At 42.4% G+C, this 12,255-nt stretch overlaps 1 protein-coding gene across 9 annotated transcripts in view; it reads right to left on the bottom strand.

The window, feature by feature from the left end:
• LOC131516305 (protein mono-ADP-ribosyltransferase PARP6) overlaps positions 1-12,255 on the bottom strand; it is a 59,510-nt gene that overhangs the window by 31,554 nt on the left and 15,701 nt on the right. For 4 of the 9 annotated variants that reach the window (XM_058737165.1, XM_058737164.1, XM_058737167.1 and 1 more), the window contains 7 exons: positions 11,106-11,154; positions 10,743-10,855; positions 9,915-9,987; positions 9,138-9,207; positions 3,957-4,036; positions 3,500-3,563; positions 3,252-3,336 (listed from right to left, as the gene is read on the bottom strand). In XM_058737165.1, coding sequence (XP_058593148.1) covers positions 3,252-3,336; positions 3,500-3,563; positions 3,957-4,036; positions 9,138-9,207; positions 9,915-9,987; positions 10,743-10,855; positions 11,106-11,154 — 534 coding nt within the window. Of the gene's footprint in view, positions 1-2,558; positions 2,920-3,251; positions 3,337-3,499; positions 3,564-3,956; positions 4,037-9,137; positions 9,208-9,914; positions 9,988-10,742; positions 10,856-11,105; positions 11,155-12,255 lie in introns of those variants that run through there. The other 5 variants (XM_058737169.1, XM_058737171.1, XM_058737170.1 and 2 more) reach the window with 3 other exon arrangements.

Below are 12,255 nucleotides of genomic sequence, written 5' to 3'. Positions count from 1 at the left end.
GCAGTCCTTCTTCAACTCCTTCTCCAGGCTGTGGGAGGATTCCTCTCCAGAAACTCAGGGCCCCACCCTGCAAGATTCCCTGCAATGAAGGCATTGTTGGAGAAGTGCCATAGGTTTTTAATTAGATTTGTTTTATACCAGATAGGTTTTACAATTTTTCAGATATGTTTGGCTTTCAAACTTCTTAGATTCAGAGTCCTGTTGCTTTTATGTGGAACACTATAAAATGATGTATTTAATGTCATTACAATTTTATTGGCATAAAAAAGACATAATGTGTATGCTACGAAAAAAACAGTGACACCTATGAGACCAGCGCAGGTGTTTGAGTTTTTTCCTGGTAATATACACTATCTGTTCATTACTTCTCATTCTATTATTTGCTAATACTTGCTATAGCAGGTGTCACTGACAAAGGGAAATTATAAGAAATGCTTACAACTGAGAAAAATCCATTCACAATTTCTGAAAATTGAGCAAAAATGTTGTTACACCACTGGAGCAGCCAAGCACCTAGACTGAGTTGTTGGAACACCCGTGGGAGTAGTCTGAGAACCTCGGCAGGAATTGAAACAATGCTTAAGAGCTCAGATTCTGAAGTTGGGCAGTCCAGCAATGCTACTGACTTGCTATGAGACCCTAGACACATAATTTAAGATCTCTAAAGAAAACCTATCTTCCATCTTTTTTGTCAGCATTAAAATGAAAAAATACTTGTAAAGTTTAAAAGGCTATCTAGTCTAGAATTGGAACAAACAGTTCGGGAATCAGGTTATCTGTCAGTCATGAGCTGCGGAATATGAGCAAATCACTTATCCTGTTTTCTCACCTACAAAATGGGAATAACAGCTCCTAATTCATAGGCTTGTGAGAATTACATTAGTCAAATACAGAGTGCTTACAACAATGCCAAGCATATAGTAATCCAAAGTGTTAGCAAATTATTAAAGTGCTTATTAGCATAAAACCTGGATCTACCTAGTATGAAGTAAAAAATGTCAGCTCTCCCTAATACTGTTTAGATGAGCTGCAAGGGTACTCCTAGGAGGCAGGAATTTCAGTGAGTGTGGGCTTCCTGGTGGGGCCATTTATTTAGTGGAAAGGAATTTCTCCTAGACCACAAAGCAGAATGGGACAGAGAGCCTTAGGAAACTTGTAGAGTCAAGAGTGTAACAGTCTTGATTAAGAACAGGTAAGGAAGTTTAAGAAAAGCTCCTACTGGGTGTTATATGGAAGTGATGAATCACTAAATTCTATTCCTGAAATCATTATTACACTATATGTTAACTAACTTGGATTTAAATTTAAAAGAAGGAAAAGAAAGGAAAGGAAAGGAAAGGAAAGAAAGAAAAAGAAAAACACCCAGGGGATGGGCCTTAACAGTGGTACTTCATGTTGAGGCAAGTCAGGAACTACAATGCAGGCAAGGTACTCGGGCAAAGAAGGTATCTCCAAAGCACAGGGTGAAAGTAATGAGACAATAGGTGGTCTAGGGAAGACTCTGTAAATCAAGAAGCTGTAACTGAATAAAAAACCTATACTTGAAAAGCCAGGCTTGTTTAATGTGTTTTGTATTCTCTGTGCTTATATTCCTGTTTTTTCTTCATTAATATTTCAAAATATTTGATGTCCAACCCATCTCTGAGCTAACTTAGGGTTACAGGCACATGAAGCACAGCCTGAAAGGCCAGCAGAAGGTTGGCAGTGGGAATTTCAACAGGGAGATGGATTTCACTGAAATAATTAGGTCTCCTAGAAACAGCTCTCTTTCTTCACCTTGCTAACCTTGGAGAATTTGGATTTTGTTGTATTGAGGGAGGCTGAATTTCTCTAGACGTCAAATGAGAGACCAAGCCAACTTCCTGCATCTGTCAGCTATTTCCCCCCACCACCCTTACCCTAGAGAAATAGCTGGGAGGAGGAAGAGAATAGGGGCCCAACCCCTGAGACAGAGAGCAAGGGGCAGTGGCTAAGTTGTGTACAAAAAGCAGAGGTCCTGGGGCTCCTGGGTGGCTCAGTTGGTTAAGTGTCTGACTTCGGCTCAGGTCACGATCTCGCAGTTTGTGAGTCGAGCCCCACGTCCAGCTCTGTGCTGATAGCTCAGAGCCTGGAGCCTGCTTCAGATTCTGTGTCCCTCTCTCTCTGCCCCTCCCCCGCTCATGCTCGCTCGCTCTCTCTCTCTCAAAAATAAATAAACATTAAAAAAAAAAAAAAAAAGCAGAGGTCCTAAGGGTAGGAAATCTGAGCTGCTTTGGCCTCAGCGGTACTTTTAAATCTTGAAGAACAGGCATCAGTGGTATTCTATATCCTTCTGAGTTTGCATCATCTGTGTAACTGATAACTGCCTAACTTCTTTATCCAGTTCACTGACAAAAATGTTGCCAGATCCGTGGTACATACACTACACTAGATGACTCAGCTTTTACTCCACCCAACATAATTAGTTCCAACCCTCAGGATATTCCACTCTCCCCACCTGACACCCCACTTGAGGGCTTGGGGCAGGTGCTGGGCCAAGGCTAGTCAGACCACAGTGATCATATCCAGTCCACAGCACCTTCCATTTTATTGTTTTATTTACAAACAGGGTGAAGTCAACTGGGAAAATCAGGAGTAGGGAGTCAGTCTGGGCCATCCAAATGTGGAGTGGTTCCTGGGTCAGTCTCCACCATGAAGGCCGCCTCTTCTATGCTTTTCCTGCCCCTTGGTAATGGCCCCTTGATTCCTCAGGGCAGCCTCACATGCTGCTCCTGAGCCCTTGTATGAGGGCAGATGGATCCTGGGGGAACAGGGGTGGTACGAGGGCTGGGGCCCCCTCAGTTTGTGTAAACCTGAGTTCCGATCACACGCATGATTTCCTTCTGTATCTTGGGGTCCTGAGTATTAATGTTGGCATCGCCCACCTGACCATCCTCATATCTGCCAAAGATAGGGCAAGCGTGAGCATAAGAGGGAGAAGAATACCAGAATAACGTCAACCAGTGAACTATATGTGAGGTGTGGCCATTCCAACCCAAAAGTCAAAACCCTTTCTTGCAACTCTTTAAGGTGGAAGAGATTCAGCTTATCTGATTTCCTCTAAACAGATCTATACCCATCCCCATCCTCCACAGGGAAAGTTCCAGTGCCAGCTCCACTCAGGTAGCCAGGGATAAGTCTCAGATGCCAGGAACAGACTTTCCCAGTAATCATACCATTACACCCCCACCCTTATTCCTCAGAGTAATCCCCAAGGTCCCTCCTAGACTTACACAAAGAAGAACCGTGTGCAGACATGGTCAGACACAGGGCACACCCAGATGTTCCCATGCTTCTGGAGGTCCTTAGATGTAATCACTGGGAAGAAGGGGGCAAGAAATTATAATGCTTAAGTCATACAGTCCAGGCAGGGGAGGGAAGACAATGTGTCAACAACACCCTCAGCTGGATCACGTGCCAGAGTTGTACCAGAAATAAAGGTTGGGGACACAGAAATACAGGGACTGGGTGAGCCACCTACCTTCACAAAGTGCTATACAGTTTAGATTCCGACTCTGCAGGAACCTTGACTGAATGGATCGGGTCTGGAAGAGAAGGATAGCAGAGCCAGGTGGACTGTTATAGCTTCCCAGGCAGGAAGTTAGCTGCTGGTGGCTAGGGGTATGGATTAGGATATCTGGGTCTCCCAGCCACCACCACCACCAAATTTTGCTTTTGCATAATTAGTCTGGCTGAGTCCATAGCTTCGATCTTTACATTTTCATGTCACTGCATTTAAACTCAGTCTCTGCTTTCACACTTGACTGAGGCCACATAGGACTCTGGAAGCATGTTCATCTTCAAACATATCTGATTCCTTCAAATGATCTTCAAACTACTCACCTCCCCCACCATTTGTTCCCCATCCATCTCTGTAGCCTAAACTTATCCTAGGGGAAGGATTCTGCCTGCCTCACTGGAGTGCCAACTAATAATACCTGGGGGATGGTATTCATCCTGTTATATCTCTGGACCAGCTCATCCTTGGAGGGCATCCTGTGCTGTCCTTTTCCCATTCCTGTTATAGAACAACAAATCCAGTTCAGTCACCCACTCCTCAATCACATAGTTACTAAAATGTCTACTATGTGCCAGGCACTGAGCTAGACATGTAGTAAATAAATAAACAAGGTATCTGCCCTGACACAATTTAGTCTGGTGGATACTACAGGCAAAGAACAAGTAATTACAACACAGTATGGCAAGAAGTGTGATGGGGAGAATCTAGAACAATGTGTGAGCTAGAGGAGGGGAACTAGCCTGCCCTAGGGTTTTGAAGAAGGCTTCCCAGTGACAGCCAGGAAAAATTACTTAAATGAAGAGGGGGGAAGTGTTCTGGCAGAGGTAAAAGGACATAGAAGGTCTGGAGGAAAGAAAGCAATGTGCCTTTGTTTGTATGGAGCATAGTCAATGGAAGGAGAGCGGCAACAGATGATGTGGAAGCAGTGAGTCAGGATCAGATCAAGCAGGCCTTATAGGCCATGTTAAGACAACTGAAGTTTATCCTGAGAATATCAAAGAATCACTAGAAGGTTCTAAGACAGGGGAGGAACACATGAAATGAGACAGGAATGAGGGGCTCACAAGAGTGGTGATATCAACACCTTGGATCAAATGCCAGATTGAGCAAAATGAGTGAAGAGGAAGCAAGCAGAGCAAGTCAGATCTGCTCCAGTCTCAAAGTTACATAGAAAACTATGAGCAGAGTCACTCAAAAGAAAAGACAGAAAGCACAGAAGGTAAGTGATGAATAATTTTCCACAAGTAACCACAATGGCAACAACCCTGAAGAATCCTGCTTCCTTTAGAAAGTCTTCCCAGACTTGAGGAAGCGGTGCCAATTCCCTCCAGTGTCCCCCTGTCTAAATCCATAAATCCTCTGCCATCCTTATCCCCCAGTGAATAGCCCTATTTATGACATTTATAGACCCATTCTGGATTTTTCTTATTTAGACATGGAACAGTGCTTATGTGCCCCTACTCCCAACTGTTTTTGGCCTGTGACTAGGACTTTAGTCTTGACTCAGCTTTCTCACAGGCCTACCCTTATCACAGTCATGTGTGTGTGTCTATGTGTCCATTCCTGTCTGACTGAGAGGACATGGATGAAGATGGGAAATGATGCTATCCTTACAGGCCATAAGCAGGGCCCCTATCTCACCACTCTACCTTGGAACATTCTATTACAAATCCCACTCTCCTTCAGTTCTTGGTTTTGTGATAGCCATGGTGCAGGACTGGGGATGTCTGGACTGACATTCCTCACTGCTCAGGCTGTCAATTCATCATGCACTCACACTAAAGTCCCACGACAGATATATGGCCTGAACAAAACTCAAGGCAAGACTTAAACTCTTAATTTCTTCCTCCTACAGGTGTGACACTTACCACCCCTCGATTTCTACTTTCCCCATTAGCCTTAAGTAAGTTTAGCTCTGAATCCAAACATGACGTTCTCATCCTGGGTATTTCAGTGCAAGATTCTGAGTGATCCCAAAGGATAAGAAAGAACAAGTTCTATCCCAAAGGATAAGAAAGAACAATCTGATTTCTATGGCTGGTCTTTCAAATGGCCCTTATGATGCAATCCAAATCTTGTCCCATCTCAATCCTGTTGCACACTGTCCTGTTCATATTGACCCAATGATCTTCTACAGTTTACCAAGACCAGAAACTGAGAAAGTGGTGGCTACAGTAATCCCTGGATGCTTTGCATCCAGAGTATACACCTATCAGAAGTCTCTAAACAGAACTAAACACACAGATGGAATTTACTAACTCCTTTCTCCCTGGCCCTTGTTTTAACCTGCACACGATGGCCAAGTCATTGGAGTGGAGGCTCCATTAGCCAAATGGATGCTCTCTATTTATACCAGCTCCCAGATAGCATGCAGTGCCACAAAACTAAGGATACCCTGAGGGAGAACAGAGAAAACTAGAGCAGAATAGGGTATGTGGAAACATATAAGAAGATGGAATTGGTTAAATACTAGAGTAATTACAATAAACTGGACATCTGTACACATCTCACATTATAGAGACTCTCACATATCTGTGGGCCCTCAGAGACTCAGTCATTGAAGCAAAGCCTACCCTGTCAGTCCAATATAGTAATAAGAACACTGGCCCAGAAGTTAGGAGGCCTAGATTCCAATCCTAGGTCTGCTACTCACAGCTGTGTGTAACTTCTCTGTGTATGAGCTTTCCTAACTATAAAGTAAGAAAGGATTGGATGAGATGATCTATAACTCTAAAAGTAAAATCCTATGCCATTTTATAATCAGTGGACCTTTGCAAGAGGAAAAGGATGGTGTCCTATGATGTTTTTCTGTGACTGAAGTGATGAAGAAATATAGAGAGTCAATAGAGATTCCTGGCTCCATAGGTATTCAGGCACTCAGTAGTAAACAAAAGCCAGTGACAGAGAAGAGAGGGAGAGAACAGGATGAGAACAGACAGGAAGCAGGAATTTTGTGGGCACCAAGAACACCAAGGCACCAGGAGAATCTCACTACTTGGAAAATAACAAGAGCTTAATGAGGGAAGCTCAGGCGGGAACAAAGATAATAACTGAGGAACCCAGACAAAAAAGCCAAAAAGACTACCCTAACCCCAACCCCACTTTGCACCCCAGGCACACAGAATAAGATTCATTCACACATTCAATCGGTATTTATTGGGCACTTACCCTGGGTGGATTAATCATTAGGTTTGGTTCATGACACACTATTATTTATTTATTTATTATCTACTATACCTATAGACCCAACCTACAGACTAAATCCAAGAACCAAAACATTACTAGTGATTTATATCAATGTGCTCCTACCCTATCCCAACTATCTATCTGCTTATCCTTGGGAGGTAACCACTATCCTGAAATTTCTTTAGTTTTATCATACATAACACACATGCACCAAAAGGTTTATATTTGTTTGCTTTTAAACAATATAAAAAAGACATTATACACTAGTCTTCTGGGCTTGCCTTTTTTTTTCTTTAGCTCAGCTCATTACCAAGGTTTTTCCATGTAGTTAAGTACTACTGTTTATCCATTTTCATTGTTAAATAATAATCCACTCTGAGAATATATGAAAATGTATTTATCCATCCTCCTGGTAGTGAGCATTTGGGTTGGTTCCAAGATTTGCTACTGCAAACACTGCTGCTTTGAACATTCAAGTACACCTCTGGGCATGCAGGAATAAAAATGTTGGGTCACTGGGATAAATTTTCTCAGCTTTATGAAATTAAACACCAAATTGTTCTCCAAAGTGGTTGTACCAATTTATATTCCAATAAACAATAAAAGAGATCCTGCTAATCAACTTTTAGGACCATCAGAGGTATTACCAGATTTCTTAATTTTTGCCAGTCCACACAGGTGGCAAACAGTAGTCATTTTGGTCTTCATTTTACTTCCTTGATTAATAGCAGTTCAGCAACTTTTCATATTTTTTGGTCATTTCTTCAGTGAAATGTCTGTTCATGTCATTTGCCTATTTTTCTACTGGGTTGTCTTTTTCTTACTGATTTTTAAGCATTTTAAAATACATTTTTGGGTTACCTGGGTGGCTCAGTTAAGCGTTCAACTCCTGGTTTCTGTTCAGGTCATGATCTCACTGTTGGGTGAGGTCAAGCCCCATGTTGGGCTCTGTGCTGGCAGTGTGGAGCCTGCCTGAGATTCTCTCTCTCCCTCTCTCTCTCTGCCCCCTCTCCTGTTTGCTTTCTCTCTCAAAATAAGTAAATAAACTTAAAAAAATATCTTTATTACTAATCTTTTGTGGTTAAATATGTTACAAATGTCTTCTGGTTTGTAGCTTTTCACTTTCTTAAGGTGTCTTCTGGTAAACAGAAGTTTTTAGTTTTAATAAAGTTAAATTTACTTACCTTTTATGATTTATAATTCTACATTTTTTCATTCTATGGAAAGTTTTATATAAAACTAATAATTTGTTTGGTTTGGTTAAAGCCTGGTTTAAGATTCACTTATAAAACTATCTGGGTTTGGTGAGTTTTTTGATTTAGTTGCTGCTGTTAGAGTAGTTTAAAATTTAAAGACTTTTCTAGTTCTATGATTCTGGATCTAAGTTTTCTTATCTTTATAATAATTATAATTACCAGATAATACTAAATAATAATCTATAAAGAATATAGCACTGTAGGGGCGCCTGGGTGGCTCAGTCGGCTGAGCGTCTAACTTCGGCTCAGGTCATGATCTCATCGCTTGTGAGTTCAAGCCCCGCGTTGGGCTCTGTGCTGACAGCTCAGAGCCTGGAACCTGCTTCAGATTCTGTGTCTCTCTCTCTCTGCCCCTTCCCCATTCGCACTCTGTCTCTGTCCCTCAAAAATGAATAAACGTTAAAAAAAATTTTAAAGAATATAGCACTGTCTCCTTCATATGGTAGACATGCAACATATGGTGGTTATCTTTTATATAGAGACTGTGTAGAACAAGAACAAACGAAAACTAAAAAGGAACTAAGACATGAACCTGTAACACTGAGAGAGCTCCAAGGCAGATTCATTTTCTGAATAGAACAAACCTGGACTCATCTCCTGACTAGAAAATGGACCTTACCCATGCCTTATCTTTGGAATAAAATGCTTTCTCTTCCATTCTTATAATAGTATGTAATTATAGACAGTTTAAATTTTAAAAGGTAGTTGACAGGGAGAACAATGTCTCCAGAAATGTAAGCCGATGGAAGATACTCAAGCATTCAAGTGTATTCACATATAAACTCACATGCACACGTGTACATATACCATCTATAAACAACAGGCTATTGCCCACACCAAAAATGTGGTCTATGAAAAGCCTCATTTCAATCTCCCAGTTATTTCCTAACTTATTCTCAGAGCCAAGCCTCTACAATGAATAAAACCATCCCTATGGAGAAGAGGACTTCCTAACAGAAAGGGAGATAATTGGGCTCATGGTGTAAAGAATCTACATTACTAACGAGAGGAGGTAAAGAAACCATGTATCTATGACTGGGAGAGAGCTGACACAGACCAAGTACCCATGATGGAGCAGGAGGAGACAGCATAGATTACGTATTCACAAAATGGATGCGATGTAAATAGAGCCGAGGTGGCCAGACAGTATTTCTTACCTGAGTATCCAAAGGAAATACTGGAGATGGGGCTCAAGTAGATGCCTTTGCCATAGGCTGCTCCATGCAGCTTGCAGGGAAACACCAGGATGAGCAATATGAGCCTGGGCCCTCCCATGGCTGTATGTTAGGCAGCCACAAGGCTTATCCAGCCCTCTGTCCCTCCAATTACCTTCTCACTGGTTCAGATTACTCTAGGAATTTACTCTTGAAAATCTGATTGGCTGAAAAGTGGATGCAGGTTAACCTCTTTGCCCTACTAGATACTGATGTCTTGGAACGTAAGGAGTGGCAAAGCCACTAGTCAGTCCCTCAGAATCCATACTCCATTCCCCAGGCTTTGGTACATATGCAGATTCCAAAAATGAACTATAGAACAGGTACCCAAGAGGAAAAACAATAATCACTCCTTGGATTCCCATAGGGAGTAGAAATAAGTCTTTTATATCACTTTTCTGAATGAACAGTCACATAAATTAAAAAGCTTTGTCTAACAGGTTAATGCATCACAGTGGCTGTAGTCAGTATTTCATATTCTTGCCTATTGATATAATCCTATTCCCAAAACTACCAAAAAACACAGCCTGGGGTCAAATATATATCAGCCATATTCATTCTATACAAACAATTCCAACCTCTTTCCTTGGAAAGCCACACGGCAGGCTAGATTTGAGGATGCTGAGGCAAAAATCAGTTCAGTACTCTACAGCAGGCTTCCCCAAAACTGAGTGGGGCAGGGAGAGGAGTGGAGAGAAAGGGAAAGGCACACAGCCTCACCTGCAGTTTGGTGTAGGATGCATTGACCAGCCCATTGCGCAGGATCGAATGCCAGTTTTCAATGTGGGACCCACTGTAAGGCAGGGTAGAAAACATGTCTCTTCATTGTATGAGATTCCCAGAAGCACTTTCAAGACCACCACGCCCACCCATTCTCACCCACACAGGACATGATGATGGACAGGGATACAGCTAGCAACAGACACACACATGGATACAGTCACAGGCATGCAATATACGTGTGTATGGCTAACTCTCCATTGTAACTTCCAGTCCCATTCTTTTTCCTGTGCTTCAGCTGGTCCCATCCTAAATCCTCAACTGCTGGTTCAGTATTTTCATTTGCCTATTCTCCTGATATTTCAAGTTAAGCAGATTCATTTCAAACTCAACCAACAGAGCACTGATCCCAATATGGTTGCCAGTTCTAACTTCACATCTATTTTAAGAAAAAGGTACCACCACTCTCTTAATATCTCTCTCACTTTCTCTCTCTCTTCTTCCACAATTAAGCATAAATTGCTGATTTCCTTCAAAATAGCTTTCAAATCTATCTCCTCCAATCTGTTCCCTCAACCACATCTTTTTATGTGTAAATGTCATTTCTCCTCAACTGCAACATAAGTAGCTTGAGAGTAAAGACCATATCCTATGTATCTTTTTACACTCTACAGCGCCTACCACAACAGCATTAAGAAATATCTGACTGATTGGTTGGGCATATGTAACACACACTCATAGACCTCAAGTGAAGTTGCCCTCCCACCCCCCTACATTATTTGTTGTCATTCCCCCACTCCCCACCCACCCCCAACCCCCCCTCCTCACTGGAAGGCAAAGGTGCTGCCGTAGAGCTTCTTGGCGGTCCGGAACCGAGCCTCCTTGGCAGGAGGGCTGCTCAGCAGGAGGAACTGGTGTGAGGTGTGCATGAACTTCAGCTGCTGCCCAGGTTGGGGGTCGGGTCAGGAAAACAGAGAAGAAATGGAGATCAGGGAGGGAAGGGGTGGGGATGGGGAGCAAATGGGGGCTTGCACTGACCCCAAATAAGGAGAATATGCTTAGGTCCAAAGACAACTGTTGATGGATAGAGCCAATGAGGCAAGTCTAGGATCAATGTGGTTAGCTGGTCTGGAGCCCCTCCCTGTCCCTCACCAGAAATTTAAAGAATTTAGAAGAAGAATGGTCACTTACCCTGCTGAGAGGTAGTTTGACAATGTGTGACCTGTTGCTAGAGATGATCCTAGCATAAAACAGAGAAGAAAGGAATGGACAGAATGAGTGTGTCATTAGACCATCCAGAACAAAGAAGCAGTCTTACTGTACCCCTGAGAGAACAAGCAAGGATTCCAGGGCTGTTGGAATTATGTAAAATGTCCAGATCACTATCTAGATATTCCTGTTGGTGGTAACGCTTGTGTATAAAAATGTAAAAGGGAAACTACTGACCAGAGTTACTGGGTAAATAATGAATAAAAAAAAAGAGACGGGTGAAAGGGAGACTGCTATGTCTGGGAACAGAAAAGGATAAAACAAAAGTGGGTGCCTAGGTGGCTCAGTCAGTTGAGCGTCTGACTTCAGCTCAGGCCATGATCTCGTGGTCTGTGGATTTGAGTCCCACATCAGGCCCGCTACTATCAGTGCAGAGCCCACTTTGGATCTTCTGTCCCCCCTCCTCTCTCTGCCCCTCCCCTGTTCATGCTCTCACTCTCAAAAATAAATAAACACTAAGAAAAAAAAAGGAAAAGCACGTAAGATCAGCTACAATAAATAAATAAGTAAGTAAATAAGAAAGCAGGGATCTTTATTAGCATGGTGACAACTTATACTTGGGATTTAGAAACACACAACTGGGACTCAGAGGAATCTTTCAGGGCTCTCAAGGATGGGGAGGGATGGAGAGAAAGTTACTGTTTGGGCTGGAGAAAGAAACAGATGAAACTACAACAACCTTCCCTAGGATTCAAGGATAGACCGGGCTGTGTTTTGGCTGAACTCAGAGGATAGGAGAGAACAAAGGCATAAAGCATTGAGAGCTCAACATGGAAGCATTATCTCATATAGTGGATACAGTTTTGTTTTGTTGTTGCTGTTGTTGTTGTTTTTTGTGCTTCACCCATTTACTTGTGATGCCATCCTGGATACTCTATGCCTGGTCATTCCTGATGCTAAGAGGGAGCATGTTGTATTCAAAAAGTACTGATGTCAATGGCTGACTAGGAAAAGAAGGGAAAGCTATGTCAGGAAAACAACAGCAATCAAGATCGGGGAAGGAGGGCAGAGGGTGGAGGGCAGTAGAGAATGTTCAGAATCTTTGTTCGAAGGGAATAATAATAGTGCCTCA

This window comes from Neofelis nebulosa, chromosome 7 (genome assembly GCF_028018385.1).
Source record: "Neofelis nebulosa isolate mNeoNeb1 chromosome 7, mNeoNeb1.pri, whole genome shotgun sequence".
Lineage (NCBI taxonomy): Eukaryota > Metazoa > Chordata > Mammalia > Carnivora > Felidae > Neofelis > Neofelis nebulosa.
The sequence above is the reverse complement of the archived record's forward strand: the minus strand, read 5'-3'. Positions and strand labels throughout refer to the sequence as shown.